Genomic DNA, 21,229 nt, shown 5'->3' on the forward strand with positions numbered 1-21,229 from the left:
CCACATGCATATTTACCCATTAGTGAGAGCAAATGAAATTATTGCACAGCAAAAAATATGGACCTCATATTATTACTTTTCTTCAAAATATTTAATTGCTGTATTTGCTATTCCGTCATGTCATTTATTTGTTATGTTTACTAAAATAAATATACTTAAAATATATATATTTAAAAAATAAGATACAATTTAATTACTTTTTTATTTTTATTCGTACTCTAATAAATGTGAAAAGAGATTAATATCAAATGAAGATCAAATAATGAATAAGGTAAATTAGTTAAATTATAATTCACGTTTCCTTAAAAAATCATGCAAAAGACAACATGACAAGTAAAAAGAATTAAACCGAGAATATTTACCAAAAATTAAAAAATAGCATTTCTTCGTTTAAATAGAAAATTAATTTCTACTTTGTTTCGTTTCAAACATGTAAAATTAATTTAATAATTTGAATTACAATTATTCAAATAAAAATTTGATAAAAAATAATAAGTATTTTACACTTTTAAATTAATCGAATTAAAATTGAAAGTATCAACTGATTACTTAAATATTGCTATTATTTTATCTCAAAGAGAGAAAAATAGTTTTCTTTTAAACAAGTCTTCTCTTTTAACACGAATAAAATAAAGTTTTAGATATGGAGTACAAACTACAATGTTATATTAATCGTATTTTAAACATAATATATATATATTATCACTATCTAAACACAACTACATATACATAAATACACTATAATCCGAAATGTTGGCATAAGCCATCTAGTCTCACTTACGTAACGCTGACTTTCAACTCAATCTTAACCGTCCATTTTTTATCCAACGGTTCAATCAAGCCGTCAGATGTACACATGAGTAACACGACAATAAGTCTCAGTTCGAAGTCCCTTTGGTCCTAAAATTACAAAGTTAGTTCAAAAATTGATGAAAATTTTCAGTTTTCCCACTTCAGTTTAAATCACCCCGCAAAAAAAATAATTATAAGTTTAATTATAACAATTATTTGCTAGATTTCTTACACTTATATCCTGATTTACTGTTGGATCTCAGTTTTAGGGGTTCCAAACTTGCAATTTCCTTGTTGGTTGAGCTAAATTCTTGTTTTTTCCAAGTAAGGAAAAAACAAAGAAAGTTAGGTTTTTTTTAGTTTGAATTTGGTGAATTTTGTTGGGTAAGTGCTAGTTTTTTAATTAGAGTTGTGTTTATGGGGAATTTGATGGTTTCTTGAAAATTGAAGTTGATTTTTGTGTGTTAAAAAAAAGAAGGAAATTTTGGGTTTTTTGAAGTTTGGATTTGGTGAATTTTGTTGGGTAAGTGCTAGTTTTTTTAGTTTGAGTTAGTAATTTTGAGTTGTTGGTATGGGAAATTTGATGGTTTCTTGAAGATTGAAGTTGAATTTTGTGTGTTATTTGAAGTATTGTTATGTTATTTATAGTAAAGATGGGGTTTTTGGTATCTTTGGTTGTAGGTTCAGGTCCTGATTGAGAAATTGGGGGAAAAATTAGGGTTTTGGATTTGGAATTAGGGTTTTGTAATTGGGTGTTTGTAGATTGTGTAGAAGAAGTATTTGAAGTTTTCTTTTGAAGAATAGAGGGTATAGAGACATGTTTTATTCACAGTTCATATTGGCCAAAAAGGGGCCTTTAGGAACTATATGGATTGCAGCACATTTGGAGAGGAAACTAAGGAAAAATCAAGTTGCTGATACCGATATTGGCGTCTCTGTAGGTAAGTTATCCGTCTGTGATTATTCGATTGTTTACTGTGACAAGCTGCCTAATGATTTACTGTATTTTAGAATACTTGCTTGCTAGATGATTTTCATGGTTAAAGTACATATGTAGCAAAAGTAATAAGAGAGTATGCAATTGGAATAAGAAAGGATATGATCAATTTACAGCTTCAACCTGTCGATGAAATATGCCAAGTGAGGAAGCATTGTTTGGTGTTCACATCAAGTTATTCATATTTAGTTTCTGAAACTGTCTTTAATCCTAGACACTGTTATAGAATCCGTAGAAAGCAGGCAAAAGTTTGTTTATTAGTGATCAACTATATCAGAAGTATGAGATACATGTAACAGACTGAAACAAGGTCCATTTGATTTAAGGAAGAAAACAAAGGGGAAAGAAGTTCGGCACATATATCCCAAAGTTTGTTGTTTCCTTAGGCTGAATATGATAGTAGGCCTTTAGTATCTCTAGAGAGTGCTTTGTTTTATGTAAGTTATGGCTACCTCCCCTAGAGGATTGGAGACCAGGTCATAGTTTTTTTTTTGATTAAGCACCGGGTGTCCGGGTCTCTTTGAGCCCCGACTAATCCCAGGGGTGCATAGGCCCTCGGCAAGGAGTTTCCCGCAAGTGCACCACGGGTAATTCAGGGTTTTACCCCAGTCCGATGGCCCTCAGAAATTGTTTGCACCTAGTGGGTTTCGAACTTGAGACCTTGAAAGGGAGCACCCCAAGGCTCAAGCCAATTACCACCAGGCCAACCCCTGAGGGTTCCAGGTCATAGTTCTCGTATACCTGTTGAGTTATAGTTATCTAAAGAAGAATTGGCACTAAGAGCGCAAAAATGATATGTAGGTTGACAGGCTGTAGCCAAAAAAAGGAAGGAGGGAGGGGGGAGGGGGGAAGACGTGTCAACAACTTCATCTTCTGTCTACTCATTATTTATTAACTAATTTGAATGAAACTTGAATTCTGAGTTCCTAGCCAAAATTGACCAAAAAAAAAGGGCAGCCCGGTGCACTAAGCTCCAGCTATGTGCGGAGTCCGGGGAAGGGCCGAACCACAAGGGTCTATTGTACGCAGCCTTACCTTGCATTTCTGCAAGAGGCTGTTTCCACGGCTCGAAATGAAAAATTGACAAAATAAAATGAAAAATATTCCAATCCTTCCCCTCCAAAATGGGATTTTAGTGAATAACCAAATTTGATACTCGGGCTAATGGTTAAGTTGGTAATTTTTTTTTTTACATCTCCCCCTCCTGGAGCCCAGGTATCATATATGCCTCCACTAGTATACTTCCCCGCCCTTTGCACGGTCGTAAAAAATAATTCTCTTACCAATACAAAACCATAGACTTAATGGAAGAAAAATGAAAAATAAAAAAATAAAAAAAAATTAAATTTGATGTAGATAGTAAAATAGAAGTATAGATATTAATCCACTCATTTAGTCTACAATTCTCCCCTATTTCATTCTATATGAAGGTATTAATGTTTGGTAAGTCAAACATTTTTGTCTTTTGAGTACAATTCAAACTTTTTATTACTTATTTTGAATCATTAGCTATATTAACCTTGTGGTATTTTTCGTGTAATTTCAAATATATAATTCTATTTTAAAAAAATTAAAGAATCTATACCTTAAGTCAAAGTTAACTGTAAGTGTTTTGTCGTGGAATCCCTTCACATAAATTGAGACAAAAGGAGTAATTATTTTTGTCAAGAAAATAAAATGTTATGATATAAATGTACAAAATGTAGAACTAACATGCTAAAATGCATAGAACTGTAGATATACAAAAAAGTAAGAAAGAAATGTGGAAAGAAAAAATAGAAAAGGAGAATAAGAACATAACACATACTCCCTCCGTTTCAAAATGTTTGTCTTACTTCCCGTTTTAGTCCGCTTCAAAAAGAATGCCTCTTTCCGTTTTTGACATTTCTTCAATTTCAAGTTTCCACGTGGCATGTTTAAGACCACAAGATTAAAGGACATTTTGGTACATTCCACATGTCTTTAATTTAAGACCACAAGATTAAAAAATCTTCTTTACTTTCTTAAACTCCACACCAAGTCAAAACAAGGCAAACATTTTGGGACGGAGGGAGTATTCGTTAGCCTAAAACCTTTCTCTGTGGACATCAACTTGATACGCAAATAAAGAAAATCAGAATCCACAAGAATTAAAATGCCAAAATGAAAGTAAATTTTAAATTAATTAATATATGAAGGCCAATCATAATAAGACACGTGGCTTTTTCAAATAAAAAAGGGAAAAGGGTCAAATATACCCCTCTACTTTGTTTTATTGTTGAAATTTGTCCACCCTTATACTTTTTTGTTATTTATAGCTCTGCCGCCCACCAAAGTTCTAAATATACCCCTCATTCTAATGGACTGGACACGTGGCAGCCTTTAATCAAAACACCCAACCCACAAACTAAAAACACCATATCCAAACAAAGGCCAAGATCCAGCTGACCCATTTCTCCTCTTAACCACACACTCCTTTACCTTCTTCTTCTAGCTCATCCTCTCCCCTTAATTTTTTACGCACCACAAATCTAGCTTTTGTTTTTGTAAAATACGAATGGAAATGAATGAAATTAGCAGAGAAGAACAGAATTGGGAGCTGGATTTACAACACAGAGAAAAAATAAAAAAATAAAAATAACAAGCAAACAATGTTGTACAGCAATGGAAGAAGAAACTACATGGGTTCCAATGAACAAATAAGAGTGGTAAAAAAACATTTCTTTTTCTGAATCTGAACTTTGAATCAGTTTCAGGAAGCTCAATAAGGTCAGCCAATTTACTTCGCTGTGTTTATTCAACTCCAATTCATCACACTTAGTGAGCTAAATCTTTGTTCTGTTAACCCGATTTCCGGCAGAATAAATTTGAAGTTGAAGTGGGAACCTTCAAGTTTTCCATTTTAGCAAGAGCTGATATTTTGGGTCTGTTTAGGTGAATATTGGAAATTTGAACTTATTGAATTGGAATAAAGCTATGAACTTATTGAAATGAGAATGAAACTAAGGGTTTACTTTGGAATGGGTTGGAACGGGTTATGGGTTTTCTTAAGTAGTGGGTTGGGTTTTTTAATTAAAGACTGCCACGTGTCCAGTCCGTTAGAATACAACAACAACAACAACAAGCCCAGTATAATCCCACCAGGTGGGGTCTGGGGAGGGTAGAGTGTACGGAGAGCTTACCTCAACCTTTTGACGGGTAGAGTCCGTTAGAATGAGGGGTATATTTAGAACTTTGATGGACGGCAGGGGTATAAATGACCAAAAAGTATACCGGGGGACAAAGTTCAACAATAAAACAAATTAGAGGGGTATATTTGACCCTTTCTATAAAAAAAACCCATCAGGTTTAGGGTGTTAGTTTGAGGGGTATTCTTGAGCCAAAAAAATAGGCTGGGGGTATTTTAGACTAATAGGTGGAGGGAGGGTATTAATGAGCCATTTTCCATACGTTAGGGGTATTTTTGGCCCTCTTCTGTAATATGAATGATGAGGAAGTTTACTTTATCATCTAAGTTTATGTAAAGGAGCAATGTTTTTTCATAAGGTAAATAATTTTGGTAATAACGGGAAAATTTTCAGTATACAAGCAGTTTTCCAGAAAGTAGAGATACACAGGAGCAATGTGTCTCACTTCTAAAAAAGAAAAAGATAGTCATCCTTGCATCAACGCTCTCAAAATCTCATAGCTTATTGAATAACTAGCATATAATGTCTTCCAAAATGATCTTCTCATGATCCTCTTGGAGCTAAGTTTGGGGATTCTTTATGGTAGAACTAAGTGCAAGAGTTTGTTCGGATAGAAGGCTAGTAGGTAGTCTTGCTTTTTCTTTCGCACTAGTAGTCGTAGTTTTGCTCTGTCGTTTATTGCCCTTTGATTTCTGCTTATATTTGTTGGGTCTTGTCTTTCCAGGCTGTTTTATCATGACTTCTTCGCTCTTGTTATTTCTCATTTTCGCATTGCTTTGATATGCTTGTTTATCTGACCCTTTTGCATTGTTTTCCCTTATTTTCTTGTGAGCCGAGGGTCTTTCGGAGACAGCCTCCCTACCTTCCAAGGTGGGGGTAAGGTCTGCATACCCTTTACCCTCCCCAGACCCCACATTGTGGGATCCCACTGGGTATGATGATGATGTTGTTGTTGTTGTAGATTATCCTCGATTGGTTAAAGGGTGTTTCGAACTTTGAATTTTACTGTTGCCTTTTGGTTGTCGGGGATACTTTCTCCGGTCCCTAATTATAATTTTCACGTTTCGTCTTTCACTTGGAAAACACATGTTTAACTTATAAGAGTGAGTTAATGGACTTATAAAAAAAGAAAAAGAGAAGAGGCAATTAAAGGCGGAGAAGGGAAATCCGAGAAGGAAATGAAGAGTTTCTTTTTAAAAGTAAGTAACGAAGAGGGATATTAAGCATCAGAAATGGGTCTATTAGTGGTTTCCATTTTCTGAAGGTGCAACCTACATATGAACGTGTCAAGCGAACCAAACTTATCTGCGTACAACTTTTAGTGGCTTCAGTATTTATCTGATTTTAAAAAAAGAGACTTCAATATGTTAGTCTATATCTGAGAAATATGAGTATTTTAACTTTACAAATGTATGAAGTTCTAAATTATTTCAGCTGTAATTAAGAGGAAAGCTTGAATTATACCCTTTCTGTTCCAAAAATACATGACCCAACTTGAGTTTTATACTTTTCTGTTCTGGAGATGCACAGCTCACATTGATTTTTCGGAGATTACGAGTAGACTGTTTAGACAATTAGAGAGCTATTTCGAGTAATAATGATTAGAAATGAAAAAATGGAATAGTTACCTAGTTAGATGTTGCATAAAGTTTGAACAATATGAATTAGTACTAGTTTATATTTTTTGAATCTTGGAGGGAGGTAAATGTGTCATTTAAGAATATCAGTCAAGCTTTGGACCGAGGGAGTAATTTGGGTTTGAGTAAAAATACAACTAACAAGATTCAACTGAGGAGTGAAAACAAGAGCTTGAATCCTTCTGGGTCTTTGTTTTGGGCTTGCATGCCCCCTGGATTTTCTTTGTAATAAGTTAATTACCTTTAAGATGTGGCAAAGTTCACCTAAAAAAGATAAAGCACTACCAGATACTTTAATTGGTAGAATTCTGTAATAACTTATTTGCTAAATTATGTTTTAAGCTCAAAATTGTAGTAGCAGTGGCTCTTTTGGTTTAGATTATTGAACCAAGTATGCGGTCTTTCAATTAAATTTTTTATAGTTGTCTGGTTGTGCATTGAATACTTCTGGTTCTTCCTGGGTGTCTTTGCAGACATCTTATGTCTACTCCTTTCTCGTTTATATACAAAATTTCTTTTTGTTGGTCAATCAAGGACGCATATTATCTTCCTTTTCTTTTTTGTTGACTTGTCTTTTTCTTCATCAACAGACTCAATCCTTTTTCCTGACGTGCCAATTGCATTGCGGTTATCTAGCCATCTTCTGCTTGGAGTTGTGAGAATATATTCTCGAAAGGTGGGTTACCTATTCGATGATTGCAGTGAGGCTTTGCTAAAAGTCAAGCAAGCTTTTCGCTCCACTGCTGTGGATTTACCACCTGAAGAATCTAAGGCTCCATATCACTCAATCACCTTGCCAGAGACTTTTGAACTTGATGACTTTGAATTGCCAGACAATGACATTTTTCAGGGGTCGGTTCCAATCTATCTTTTTTCTCTTTACTACGATGTTTGCTTGCTGCATATTATTGCTTTTACGAGAATACAACATAATATGGTTGCTGGCTGAGGGTGTTGCTCAAATCTTTTCTAAATGAGAATATAGGGGTGGAATAATTCCTCGTGGAGTAAATAGCAGGGATGTCTGAAGTACTTATCTTTCTTTTCTACTCGTCCCGTAACATCAATTAGTCTTATTTTCTGGTAAGGTTGTGTCGTTATAGTCCCACTTGGGGCTCACTATTCCTCAAGTTTTCCTACTAAAGCCAATGTCAATTCTGCAGTAACTATGTGGACCATCATATTAGTTCAAGGGAGCAGATCACACTACAAGATAACATGGAGGGCGTGGTTTACTCAACTTCTAAGTTTGGATTGGATGGTAATTTTTACTTCAGATATCTGTTTGCTAGATTTGTTATGACACGGATACTCACATGTTGCATGGTTATTTTTGCTCAGAGAGATTTGGGGATGGTGACACTTCTGGTTTAGACCTTGATGAGGTAAGATCATATTATTATTTGGCCCTTTTGCTTCGTGTTTGTCTCATTTACCCTTTAGATTCTATATACCTCTCTCTCTCTCTCTCTTTTTTTTTTTTTTTCCTTTTTTTGTGTTGTGTGGTGGTGGTTGTTTTTTTTGGGGGGGGGGGGGGTTGCTGGACTGAATTGAGATCATAACTTTTCGGCAACATTACTATCGAAGCTGCTTAGATTTGAGTAATCTCCAAAAGAGACCGAATTATGTAGTCCTAGATACGAGCGGGAAGTAGGAAGGTAATTGATTTAGGTGAACTAGGACAAGACTTTATCCAGTTTTACAATTGGAAGCGCCTCTTTACTGAACATGATATACAGATATAGTCTTTTTTCCCTATGCAGTCGTTTGAAAATGGAATGCTTCCAAGTGTTGCTGCTTTTTTTTTTTTTTTTTTTTAATTTAATTTTTACCTGCATGTTTGTCTTAGCTGAAACTACATATGCTCTGCAGCAACCTCTCTATCTTGTTTTGTAATTTTTTGAGTTCCTTGAATTTCTGTTTTAGAGTCTAGTGCTAGAGATAAAATGGTATTATTGTGAAACGAAATCTATAGGAAGTAGAAGGTGCATTCTAGGAAATGGAGGACCTACAAGCCCCAAGCCCCAAAGGGATAAGGAGCAGAGCAATTGAAGGTGTGGAAAATAATTTTTACAGGGCACGGAATGTCACTTTTTTTTGTTTTGTTTTGTTTTTTTGTTTTTGTTTTGGGGAAAGGTAACAGATCTCATATATAAGAACTAGACCTCAGCTCAATGGCTGTGCTGAGGAAAACAGGAACATAGTTACAAGACACCCAAACACTGACGGTAACCAAAAAGGTTTCACACGGAAAGTCACCCCTTTGGCTATCTTGTGGGTACCATTCGGGGAAATGAACATGGTTGTTTCTTGTGGGAAATAACTTTTGTAAACATAAAAACCGGTCTTTCGTTTAATGTTTGGTACACCCATGAGGTTTCTATTAGTATAGATGATTGGGGCGTTATCTGCTTTACAAGTTTTAAACAGGTGAAGCCCTCCTAAGTTTCTCAAGTGTTTATTACTTCTAAAAGAAACTTCCTCAAGTGTTTATTTATTTTCTATGGTGCTCGAACATGTGAGTTTTGTGCAATATTGGATAGATTAAGTGCAGCTTCTTCAATTTAGTTTTTTTCTCCATGCATGTGCATGTGTCTCAATGTTTTTTCTATTCCTTTTCTAATTCTTTCCCCTTCCTTTTCTTTTTATTGGTTCAGCCTTTTATATTAATTTTCTCGTGTGAAGAATCATTTTTGGTCTTGAGCACTTCGCCTTACAGGACAGAAATAGACAACTAAAAGGAGCATTTCTGTATGAGGATATACATAATTCTTTCTAGGATCTCAAGAGAAGAATAATCGGTCATGATCTACAATCTATCCTGTCATGAGAAACTTCCTAACTAAAATATTCATGTTCGTGCTTCATGGTTGCTAATAATTTCTGCATGAATTATGTCCATTGATGCAGAAAACCTATTTCATATGGCTAGATACTGCTGGTTATATGCGTGTCTGCATGAATGTGTATTATAGTCTTTCTTTGATAAAGAAATGCGTATTATAGTGTTATGTGGTTTATCTATCTTCTATTCTGATTGTTGGACCTTCTAATTGCAAACAGGAATTGTTTCTGGACAAGGTTGCTGCTGCTGGAGACGCTAGTGGGAGGTTTGACCTCAAATTACACACTGCCTCTTACAATATTCCCCTATCCCCTGTCCAAAAGAAAACTTCTGTTCACTGCTGGATATGTAATTGCAGAATGTACTCAGTCATAAGTTCTTATGAGCTACATCTAAATTTAAAGTGACGATGTGGTTTTCTTCTTTTCCTGATTTTCTGTTAACGCTACCTCCCGTAAGGCCCTCATTCTGTGTAACAGATTTCAGCCATTTCATACCTGATTTTAACTGCATTCTGTTTATCTAGTTAAGTTTGTAACCCCCCCTGAATTTACCGGAAAGTGGGGAGAAGAAATGTGATTTGTAGATATTACTTCGGGTGGAACTTGTCTAAAGTCCAAACCTGTTTAAAACACCCTGTAATCTTATCTGCTAGATGCTCACTGTAGCTACACTTTATTAGGATCATTTTTCTTTGCAGTTAAGATTCTTTCAAATTTTTGAGTACCCTACTGCGAAGATGAATTTTGCCAAAAACTTATAGACACATGTTCATTTAAGTTATGGTTTTTTAAATTTGTGACTTCTGTTAGTGTCATGCTTTATGCTTTGTATGTGTGGTTTACTAAGTTATGTTGGGGAATACATCTAGTATTCTAGTGCTAAATGACTAGTGAATGCCAGGACTAATAGGTCAGGTTGGATTCATGGCATGAAATGAGTCAAGCGAATTGCGGTTTGATGTTCTTTTTTTCTTTTGAATTGCTTTTCTGACTTTCTTGATCTTGGGTTGTGTTGGGGCTGGTCAAGCATCTATAATAAGTGTTTTGACTTTTGATTGTCAATCCATCAGACTGCAATTCTATACTATTGCACAGTTTAATGGTATGAATATCTGACACAAAACTTTGCTGATTCTAGTGCTGATCCTCAAGCATCTGTTGAACCAATGACACCAATAAAACAAGAAGAACACCATGAAGGGATGGCTGCAAATTCTGAGAGCATGGTAACTAGTCGATCTGTCCTTTATTCCCTACAATAGCTGGTTATCGACTATCTATTGTTGTGTCAAACATCTCATTTTATGTACCTTAACATACTTATGCTAGAATGATTCAAGGCCTTTTCTTTCATGCAGATTGATGGAGTTGATGGAGATGCTGATTTCATGGATCATGCTCCTTGTACTCCTGGGTTGGCGGAAGAACCAAACTTGTCTAACATTCAGGAAATATCAGCATGTGAGGACCATATAGGACTGGAAGATCGGCATTTGACGGAATATGCTTTAAAAGGGAATTCAGAGAATCTCTCTTGTCAAAATAACGCGAATAACGGGTGTGAACTTCTAGAAAATCAGGCGTTAACTGATGGCTCGAACGCTGGACAGCCTGTAAAAGGAAATTCAGAGAATCTCTCTTGTGAAAATAACGTGAATAACGGGAGTGGACTTCTACAAAAGCAGGCATTAACTGATAGCTCGAATGCTGACACTGTTCATTCTGTGGCTACTGAGGAGAATGGTTACCATTTAGGCATCATGTGTGACAAACAACTGGTGCCAGATGGTCAGCTGCCTCCAAGTGGAGTTGCAATTGATCCTTTGTCGTCAAGTGATCCCGCTGTAGGATCTGGACCACATTCTGCTGCTGTTCATCAGGTTAATGCAGAATCATCTGCACTAGAATGTGCAGATGAGATTGTTGCTGCATCTGATGGTGAAACAAATGACAGGAACTTGCAGTGCATGCTTTCTGGCATGGACAAGGTTGACGTATCTAGTGCTGGTGGCTTCAATGACGAGCCTCCACTTCCAAATGGAGTTAATTCCACAAGTGTCGACCATGATATTTCTGCCTTATGTAGCATCGGCCAGCCAGTTCCTGAAGATATTTCACCGAGCACTCAGAAATCACCTGATGTAATCTCAAATAACATTGCAATTTCAGGAAACTTGGAAGCTGGTGAATCCCAAGATATAACTTTCCTAGAAACACCAAAGACCGTGGATTGTCTGGAACAAAGTGTTTTTGATGAAGGGGCCACTGGTGCGCAGGTTCATGTTCTGAGTCGATGTAATGCTGATCAACTTGATGCATTGAAGTCTAGTTGCGAGCATGTTGTTAATCACGAGCCACCATCTAATTTTTCTGGTTTCCACCTGCCAGAAACTAAAGAGGGGGAATTACACGCTTCAGGTACTTCTGCTAGAGTTCTAGGTTTGTTGGGGATAAATCTGTGTGCTATATTGTAATATTGTTTGTGAATATAATCTCACACTTCCGGTTGAAACATGTCATACAGCAGGTGATTCAGAACAAATCTCAAAAGAAAATCTCGTCAAAGAACCTGTTCCGTGCGAAGACAGTCGGAAAGATTCTGATAAATCAACTCATCAAGCGGATAATGTCGTTCTAGAAGATCGCCACATGGAAATTATGAGCAGTTCAGCTGCTTCTGCCTTGCCAGCTCCTGAAAAGATTCTATCAATGCCAGGAGGGCTTGTTGATTTACCTCGGAGTATTTTTCCAGAGGCTACACCGGATTACTTGGCGGGGTTCAATGAGGCTGATGCTGGTAGTAAATTCATTTCAGGAAAGAAGCGCAGTTACACTGAGAGCACACTAACAGAGCAGAGTCTCAACTCAGCTGATTCTTCAAGGATGGTCCGTTCCAAAAAGTCAGGAGGATTTATTCCTGATGATGATGATTTGCTTTCTTCTATACTAGGTATGTTGGAATTCTCCTCTTGCACTTCATAGAAGGGGGAAGGGTGACTGTTTTCACCTTAATGAAAGTTTCTTTATTCTTCTTTAGAATATGGCATATATTCTCTTTTCTGATTTATGTGGAACATTCCCACCTTCCAAATTATTCGCCACAATTCTGGAAAGTATAATGTTATAATATGCCTGTCAAAGTAACCTTGTAAGCTTTAAACTCAGTAAAGTATTACATAAAAGGTGTGGGAGGAAATTAACATTTTTCTTGAGTTTAGACCTTATTGGTTGTAACAATATTCATTATCATTTCAGTTGGAAGAAGATCTTCAGCGCTGAAGCTTAAGGCTACTCCTCCACCTTCTGAGATTACATCAAGCAAGCGTGCTCGATCTACTGCTCGGATGAGTGGCAGTAAAAGGAAGGTTCTTATGGATGATATCATGGTCTTGCACGGAGAGTATGTTCCGTCATTTGTATACTTTTGTTTCTGTTCATGCAAATACGTCTTCTACTTTTACCAGTTTAGATCAATAAGCCAGATGATTTGTATTTTCTTTCCTGTTGCCAAAATATAGCAGATTAAACCATACGAAAGGTATTAAAAATGTATCTTGGGCTTTAAACAATTTATTGCAGAGTATAAAATTTCAAATGCATCCACATCAACAAGCGGACTGAGAATAGAAACTAGCATTTTCTTGGCACTGCTTTTTCAGTCTTATTATTGAATAAGATTTGCCACTATACTCTTGGATTAGCTGCTCTTTCACTACTGAATTCTTTATTGTGTGCCAGAGTTTAGGTGCTGGTCTTACTCTAATCCAATGGTCAAAGGCAGGTCTCTTTATAGGCTTGTTTCGATGTTGCAAATTTGTTGTGCCTTGTCTTATTGCTTTGTATTTTTCCCAGTCCACTTCCAATACAGAACCCTTGTTATGAATAACTTTATTTCTTAATTCTTCAGCAATCTGACAACTGTTATCATGACTTCTAGTCTAGCCACTCTGGTTCTCGCGTTATACTTGATCAGATTCAGAGGTATTGGAATATATGATATCGGTGACAGATAGAACAATCTAATACTTCCTAATGATCCTGAACAGATCCTCTAAATGAATAAGTTGGTTCTTGGTTGGATCGCAAATAACTCATTTTTCCATCATTTCCATTTGTGCAACCAAGGTTGTGGCTTAGCGGTCGATGAAGCTGGAATAAAGACCATGGGAGACCAGGGTTCGAATCCCAGCAGAGACAAAAAAGCTAAGTGATCTCTTCCCATCTATGCTTACGTACTGGTGGGCAGAGTTATCCGATGCCTCTAGTAGTGGGAGGATGTAGGTGCACTGTGGAATAGTTGAGGCTTGCAAATCGAATGCCACGGTTGTCCCAAAAACATAAGAGGAAAGAGAATTGATTGTCTTTTACATTTTCCCTGAAAAAAGAGAGAAGAACTGACTGTCTTTTGTTCGTGTCTGGTTCGTGTTGGCATGCCAATAGCTGGCCATTCTAGTGGCTTTTCCAATGTTTGCTATCTAGTAGTGAATTGATGTGGGATGTGAATAATGGCCAATTCAGTTAGGTTCCCTTTCAGTTGATGTCACTCCAAATATTTAGTTTTTGTTTTATCATTTCTTCCTTATCTCCCTGTGAAATGCTTTTTCCTGATAAGTTATTTCCGATAACCTGAAAAATCGGTTTTTGTGTTTAAATAGCTCCTCTCACCTCACACTTTAACCAACTGACAAATCATATTTGCATTTGTGATAGTATGATAAGACAACAGTTGATGCATGCCGAGGACATACGTCGCTTAAGGAAGAAAGCTCCTTGCACACATGCTGAAATCTCAGCTATCCAGAAACAGTTGTTGGAGAATGAAATTTTCAGAGAAGCAGTATTAACTGGTGGGTTCAACATGCAAATCTACATTTTTGCTATTTGATTATCATCTTTGTTAAATCATGCAATTTTTTTGATTTTGAATTTTATAAAGGATGATATAGTCTATTTTTGATGCATCATAATTCATAAGCACTGATATGAGCTAGCTACACTCCAAGTTCCTTACTTCCTTGGATATTTGTTTCAAATTTAACATTTCTCTACTTGGATGTACACTGTGGAACTGTTAAGCTGATGTTTGGAAATAAGTATAGTTTTCTCTGTTAAATCTTTCTATGAGAAACTTTTGGTTAGGGAGGAGGATGCATTTCCATGTGATGCAATATGATACCACAGGTGCCGAGGAAGGTGTTTTTTTTTCATCTTGGCTAGCTGCTAGATGGGTGATCTTGGCATCGGAAAATCTTAGGAATCGGAAGGTTGTTTGTGTCGGCTGGTGATACATGTGCAAGGAGACAGGCGAGGAAGTGAATCATCTTCTTCTATATTATGTTATTACAATGAGCTTATGGTGGGATATGCTTCAGTGGTTCAGAACAGAACTGTGACAGATTTAATGTTTTGTTGGAGGAGTGGGAGGAGGAGAAGACGTAAGGCATGGAACGTGGTTCCTCTTGCGATGATGTGGGTGGTTTGGAGAGAGAAATAGGAGAGCTTTCGAGGGGGTCGAGTCGAGTTTTTGTCAGTTGAGGAGTAGCCTTCGGTCTCTTGTTTTCTTTTGGTGTACCCATAAAGTTCCTAGTTGTATAGAAAAATGGGTGGATTTTGTAGAGAATCATATTTTGTAGATTCTTCACCTTCTGGTATACCCCTTGTATACGGTCTGTTTTGTGGCCATGTTTATAAATGAAATACCTTTACCTGAAAAAAAAAAAAAAAAAAAAAAGAAGAAAAAAACTCTATGCCTAGTGCTGTCAGATAGTTTTTTAGAGTTTTTTTCCAAAGACACCTAAAATTACAAACACATATTTTTAAGCTCTTTTGCTAAGTGTTTCATGTTAGGCGAAGACACATTTATTGCCTGCTAACTTTGTTTTTGGTGCTGCATAACAACAATGGCCTTTACTAGCTCATCATATTGACTGAATTTGATTCTGATTCAGGTATGTCAGTGGAATTGGCTTCTTTACATAAGCAAACGTTTGACTTGAGTACAGTCAAGGTCTCTTCTAGTGATGTTAGTCGTTCTCATGCTGAGATGGCGGTCGACCCACTGCTAGCTGCTGAGCATGCTGAAAATTCCACCTCAAATTTTCAGGAACAATGTCAACAGCTAAGTGTTGAGTATTCTGAAAAACCCATCGCAAATTTGGAGGAAAACCCCTTCTCAAATTTGGAGGAACAACGTCAGCAGCTAACTGCTGAGTATGCTGTAAACCCCATCACACATTTGGAGGAAAAACAAGCGACGGTGTTCATTGAACCACATGCTGAAAAAGAAAGTGGAAAGGAAGGAAGCGATGAACGGTGTGTAGCTAGAGATGATAGCATATTAGGAGCTGTTGGGGCTACTGTTCCAACTGAGAATCGGGAAGTTGATGAGCCTGACCAACGTTTAAATAGTGATGCCTCTCAATTGCGGCCATACACTGCCACTGATGTAGCAATGGCCAACGGCTTTCATCTTGAACCTTCAGATAATGCAGCAGAAATAGGACCTCAGGGAACTTGCCTTTCAGGTGCCGAGGCAGCTGAAGCAACAGATATTGCCTCTGCCGCTGAAGAATTATTGTCATGTCCTAGAAATGGTGGATTAGGTGGCGATGGTGATATTATAGCAGGTCTACCTCTGACAGATCCATTTAATGAGTCCGGAAGGGAAGATGCTTTTATTTTAGCGGAAATATCATGTGGATCTCCTAATCGTGCACCGGCTGCTGAAGTTGATAAGGCTCTGGAAAATTTGAACAATGAAAACCTTATAGTTAGTAGTGCGTGGCCAGAAAGCAGCTACTTTACTTCTGAAGCTGAAGGTGGAACTGAAAATATGGTAGGAGATGCAGTAGTGTTGGAAGCTTCCCAAGACAGTGCTACAGTTGGAATTGCAACTAATGTAGAAAATATACTGGCAGAGAATGCCAACCAGAGCTTTGCTGATAAGGTTATAGGCACTGAACAACCTAGCACAGATGCTTCATATGATGAAATGAATAAGCATATGCTGGATCATTCCATAGGAGCTGGAGAATATCCATGTAAACAAGAAGATTTCTCCTACAATATGATGGGCACAGATCTCACTGATGCCAGTCTGGGGGACCTTAATGTAAGTGTGCGAGCTAAGTTTTGAATGCTCTCGTCTACTGGAGTTCCTGTACTCTCTCCTCTCTCATCTATATACATGACAAATTTATTTTTATGTTTATGATGTGTTGGATAGAAATTGCAGACAATTGCTTCGGCAATAATTAAGTACCTCTCTCTTTTATCCAAGCTGAATACCTATATCTCTCCAGGTCTTGACAAGGTTGCTTCTTGACCTCTATGTTGCTCTTTGTTCAGTATGGGTGGTTCTCTGGAACTCAGAAAAAGATAAGAAAGAAAAGAAAGGATTACCTCTAGATAGTTACTGATAGTGTCATCAGAAAAAGGGGAAGAAAGAAAAGAAAGGTTTACCTCTAGATCGTTACTGATAGTGTCAGGTCTCAACGTAGTAAGACCTGATTGGATAATGGACAATCTTGGCTACAAGTGGTTGGGTAACCTTTTTGGGTAATTTTTATCTAAAAAATTCTAGAAAGTAGCAATATGTACAAGTGCAAATCTTGACTTAATGTAAATGAGCATGTACACTGGATGTTACCTTCTGTCTTGCGCTGTTTTGTTTTTCCAAGCTGCTAGATTCTTTGTCAGCTGATTGCTTTTGTTGAAATGGGCTTGAAATGATGATGCTTTTCTTTTCTTTGATGAGAGATTTACTTTGATATGTGCTCTGCTGATTTGTGCTTTCCTCATTGGTTGTATTTTTGGCAGGATCTAGATTATTCAGCTGCTGGAAATGATACAGGTTTGTTTTCCCTCATCTGCAACCTTTGTAAGACTTGAAAACTCCCGATTGCCTTAAAGAAAGAAAAATAAACAATTTCAAAATGGAATAGGATGAGAATATTTTCGAATTTGCAGTAACAGTAGGCATGTTTGATTAAGATGGATTTATCTGTCCTTGCTTGTTTCAGAACCTTGTATCTGAATTTTCCGATGTTAAATGTAAATTCGATGATGGCTTGCCAAATCTGCATTCAATTTGGTGTTATTGTTGTAAAATGGTTTGGCAAGGTCTCTCCTGAAGATAAAATGGATGAATGTTGTGACACTTCTATTTGTCCCTGTCTGATTTGACATGTGGAGAAATAAGAGACACAAGTAGAGGAGTTTGAGAAAATGTGTGGAGACATCTTGGCCCGGAATCTTTTTATTAGAGCAATTCACAGTTGTATATTGTATTTGTGGGAGATGAGAGACTTATTGCTATATTTCATCTAAGATTAGTATTACTTATCTAACAAAATGATCAGTGTTTCTTTGAGTGTTTTTGTAATTTTTCTCAAAGGTCTTGTGATTCCGTGTACTTAGCTTTGGTGTAACAATGTTCGTTGGTATCTAGGGTTTCTGAACTTCGATGATGATGATGAAGAAGCTGAAGCAGCAGATGATTATGTACCTGATGCTGATGTCACCCGTATCACTGAAAACATCGGATGGTCTTCTCGTACTAGGTGTGCGGCTTGTCCTTTGTTTCCTGTTATTCTACTATTTTAATTCCAGGGCAGCGCAAACTGAGTAACATTTTAGACAAGTTTACCCTCCTTGCCTGACTTCGTTTTCCTATGTTTCAGTGTTATATACGTGGTGGTTCATACATTGGTTTCTCATTAATGTAACGAGGGTAAAAGTAGAAACACACTAAGCTCAATATTTTCACAACAGAAATACGTTTCGAGAAGGAACTCAATCCGATTAATTCTTAACAAATTAGTATTCGCAATTGGTGAGGGTCGTGCTAGCTATATAAGAAATCCTTGATTAATAATAACATAATAAGATAAATAACTTACTTCAGAAATCCCTTACTATTTCTGAATTTCAAAAAAGAGACAAAAATAACAGGGGATTGGTGGCGCAAGCAAAAGAAGAACAAAAAAGAGGGGCCTCTGGCTTATTAAGAAGCATATAAACGACATACTAAGCAGAAGCGCGTAGACTCAAAAGAAGGGAGAGGGGCGTTCAGCCACTTGATTGTAAGGAGAGGGGTTTTTTCGGGAAGGAACTCTTCAGATTCTGCTTCTTGCTTGCTTTGCCACCTTTGATCATCCTTGCGGGTCTCACTATATACTCTGACCAAATTTGTGATTGTTCATTTATGTTTAAATGGCGCATCTCGTCTTTTCGCTTTCCTTTGCTTCCCTGATAAGTACAGACATTGAAGGAAGTAATTCTCATCTTCTTCTTCTTCTTCTTCTTCTTTTTTTTTGAGAAAGATGAAGTAATTCACATCTACCGGATGAGCTACCTATCTTTCTTCCTTGCCTTTCTGCTCTGATTCAGCTACCCCCTTCTTTTAGTGCATGCAGAGAGGTTCAGTTAGTCTTTTCTATAGACTAACAGCTGTGGTATATTAAGATAGTCCGTTGATAAAGTGTGGTCTCATAAGTAGTGGTTGAACCATCATAATGAAAAAGCTAGTAAAAGGGCAGGCCCAGAGTCAGATTCAGCCGACTAAACAGAATAGCAAGCTTCATTACCATTTGAATCCCATCAGTTCAAAACCAAGTCCTGGTCTTTGTTGGAGTGACAAGTAGTCAAGTAGCAGAAAGAGGGAGTCTGATTTAATGCCGTATCTAGGAACTGCAGCAGTAGTGTCACATCCTGTTAACCATATGTTTTTAACCCACGAAAATGGTGCCTTCAAAGCAAATTAAGAGCAGGGAGGGATCTCCTCTAGTCGAGCTAATTTTCTTTTCTTCCTCCCAGGAACTACCCACCTTGCTCCCTTGGTGACTTGAACCCACAACCACAAGGTTGGAGGTGGAGGGTACTTACCACTTGAGCAACCATTTCTTGTCTAGTCAAGCTAATTCATTTCTCCAGTTCTTACTTTCGAGATACTCCTTTGAGCCGAGGGTCTATCGGAAACAGCCTCTCTACCTCCCAAGGTAGGGATAAGGTCTGTGTGTTCACACTACCTTCCCCAGACCCCACTTGTGGGATTACACTAAGTATGTTGTTGTTACTTTCGAGGTATAAAGTACTTCGAATAGTCCGAAATGGTCTATCGCCTTTTACAGTCACGCCAACCCTTTGTCTACAACAAACATTGCTCTGTCATGTAGGGACTTCTATAGTCAATTTTTATTATTGAGGCAGAAGCTTAGCTAGAAATCATAGAAGCTCTCTAGGATTAGAAGAGGACCGTACTTTTGGTGTTTTGCTCACTGTACCATAACTCCAGTACTAACTTTGTGCTGTTTATAAATACAATTATTACATTTTAAAAGTCAACTTTTATCATATTTGAACTGCTGGAATTCATTTTTAATAAAAAAATTGAAGAAGATGAAGACGCGATACAGGTTAACAAAAGCGTAAAAGAAACGTCACTGGTGTAAAATGCATCCCTTGATGCTTTAGACTGAAAGGAGGAGTTAACTGCAGGATAGAGAAGCGAAGAAAATCGGTCCATTTTGAAAGGCTGAATATAGCAACTTACCACAGTTACCAGTTTCAAAAAAAATATAGCAACTTACCACTGCACACGAACATAAATCCCAAGAATCTTGTCCAAGAAAGTAGTTTGTGGCTGGAAAAAGATAAGGCTTTCTAAAGAGATTTATCTTCCTCTACCTGGAGACTGAATGGTATAAGAGTGTTGGTAGATGATGTTCATAGGGATTTTGGTGGATAGCTTACCCTCCAGGTTTGATAGCTGTAAAAGATGCTGGAGGGACTTGTGATTTAGGATATATAATGTTGCCGATCCTCAAGAAATGGGGTATTACACTAATACACTCCCCACTCACCCCCATCCCCCCCAAAAACAACCCCCCCACAAAAAAAAATCCACCTCTCACTAATTTATGAATAAATGCTTCGAAGCTTGGAATTTATAAAGAAAGCTCCGTGATTTTTTTTTTTGGGTGGAACCTTACCTGATGGAAATTGGATGCATGCTTGCTCGAAGTTGACAACAGGGATATTAGTCTGAAGGCTTTGGCCTCCTTTCCTTTACCCCTCTAGACAGGGTGTGCTATTTATTTTACTGTTGTCTGATCTTTCCTATGACATGTTTGTAGCATGCTATTATTGTTTATGAACAAAAATTTCGGCCCGAGTTTCACATTGATGTTTGTTTACATAGGGCTGTTTCCAAGTACCTCCAAACCGTGTTTATTAAGGAATCTGAGCGCGGGAGAACATCTCTCTCCATGGACAGTCTATTAGTTGGTAAAACACGAAAGGAGGCGTCAAGGATGTTTTTTGAAGCTTTGGTATGTAACGCCTATATCATTTTGCTACATTGTTGTTGCTACCTTTCTTTGTCTCTTTTGTGCAAGCGGGGTTTAAATCAGCTGCTATGCCTGTCTATTGCAGGTTCTTAAAACACGAGATTACCTCCATGTAGAGCAAGTGATACCCTTTGACGATGTCACAATAAAGCCTCGAATGAAGCTTATGAAATCAGACTTTTGAATTTGAAATGTTTGGTAGGGTATAACATAAAAGTTTGATATGTATTTCCAGTAGTTAGTCAATTGGGTCAGTTTATGGTCTACTCGTGCTATAGTTCATTCTTTACAGTCATGTTTTGATGGTCATGTAGTTAGGTTTTTACTTGGCTGGCAGAGTAGATCATTTGACACAGGTGTATGTTGCACTCTGTTGTACAATGTAGATCTTATTTATATGTAAATATCCTGTATAATATGTGGCCATGGTTCTGTTCTAAT

General features: G+C 37.3%; 1 protein-coding gene across 4 annotated transcripts; it reads left to right on the plus strand.

The window, feature by feature from the left end:
• The first annotated feature begins 919 nt into the window (after positions 1 to 919).
• Positions 920 to 21,228, plus strand: LOC132613815 (sister chromatid cohesion 1 protein 4). Of its 4 annotated transcripts, XM_060328071.1 has the most exons (16): positions 920 to 1,176; positions 1,474 to 1,733; positions 7,184 to 7,445; positions 7,757 to 7,854; positions 7,935 to 7,978; positions 9,657 to 9,703; positions 10,579 to 10,666; positions 10,799 to 11,858; positions 11,965 to 12,390; positions 12,696 to 12,840; positions 14,151 to 14,287; positions 15,389 to 16,551; positions 17,259 to 17,292; positions 17,890 to 18,001; positions 20,641 to 20,770; positions 20,874 to 21,228. In XM_060328071.1, exons 2-16 carry the CDS (start codon positions 1,610 to 1,612, stop codon positions 20,970 to 20,972), a joined length of 3,969 nt encoding a protein of 1,322 aa, XP_060184054.1. In that variant the 5' UTR covers positions 920 to 1,176; positions 1,474 to 1,609; the 3' UTR covers positions 20,973 to 21,228. The 4 variants fall into 4 exon arrangements, with proteins under 4 accessions (XP_060184054.1, XP_060184053.1, XP_060184055.1 ...); XM_060328070.1 differs by having other exon boundaries at positions 920 to 1,733; XM_060328072.1 differs by having other exon boundaries at positions 920 to 1,733; positions 11,968 to 12,390.
• The last annotated feature ends 1 nt before the right edge of the window (position 21,229 follows it).

Source organism: Lycium barbarum, chromosome 10, assembly GCF_019175385.1.
Source record: "Lycium barbarum isolate Lr01 chromosome 10, ASM1917538v2, whole genome shotgun sequence".
Taxonomy (NCBI): domain Eukaryota; kingdom Viridiplantae; phylum Streptophyta; class Magnoliopsida; order Solanales; family Solanaceae; genus Lycium; species Lycium barbarum.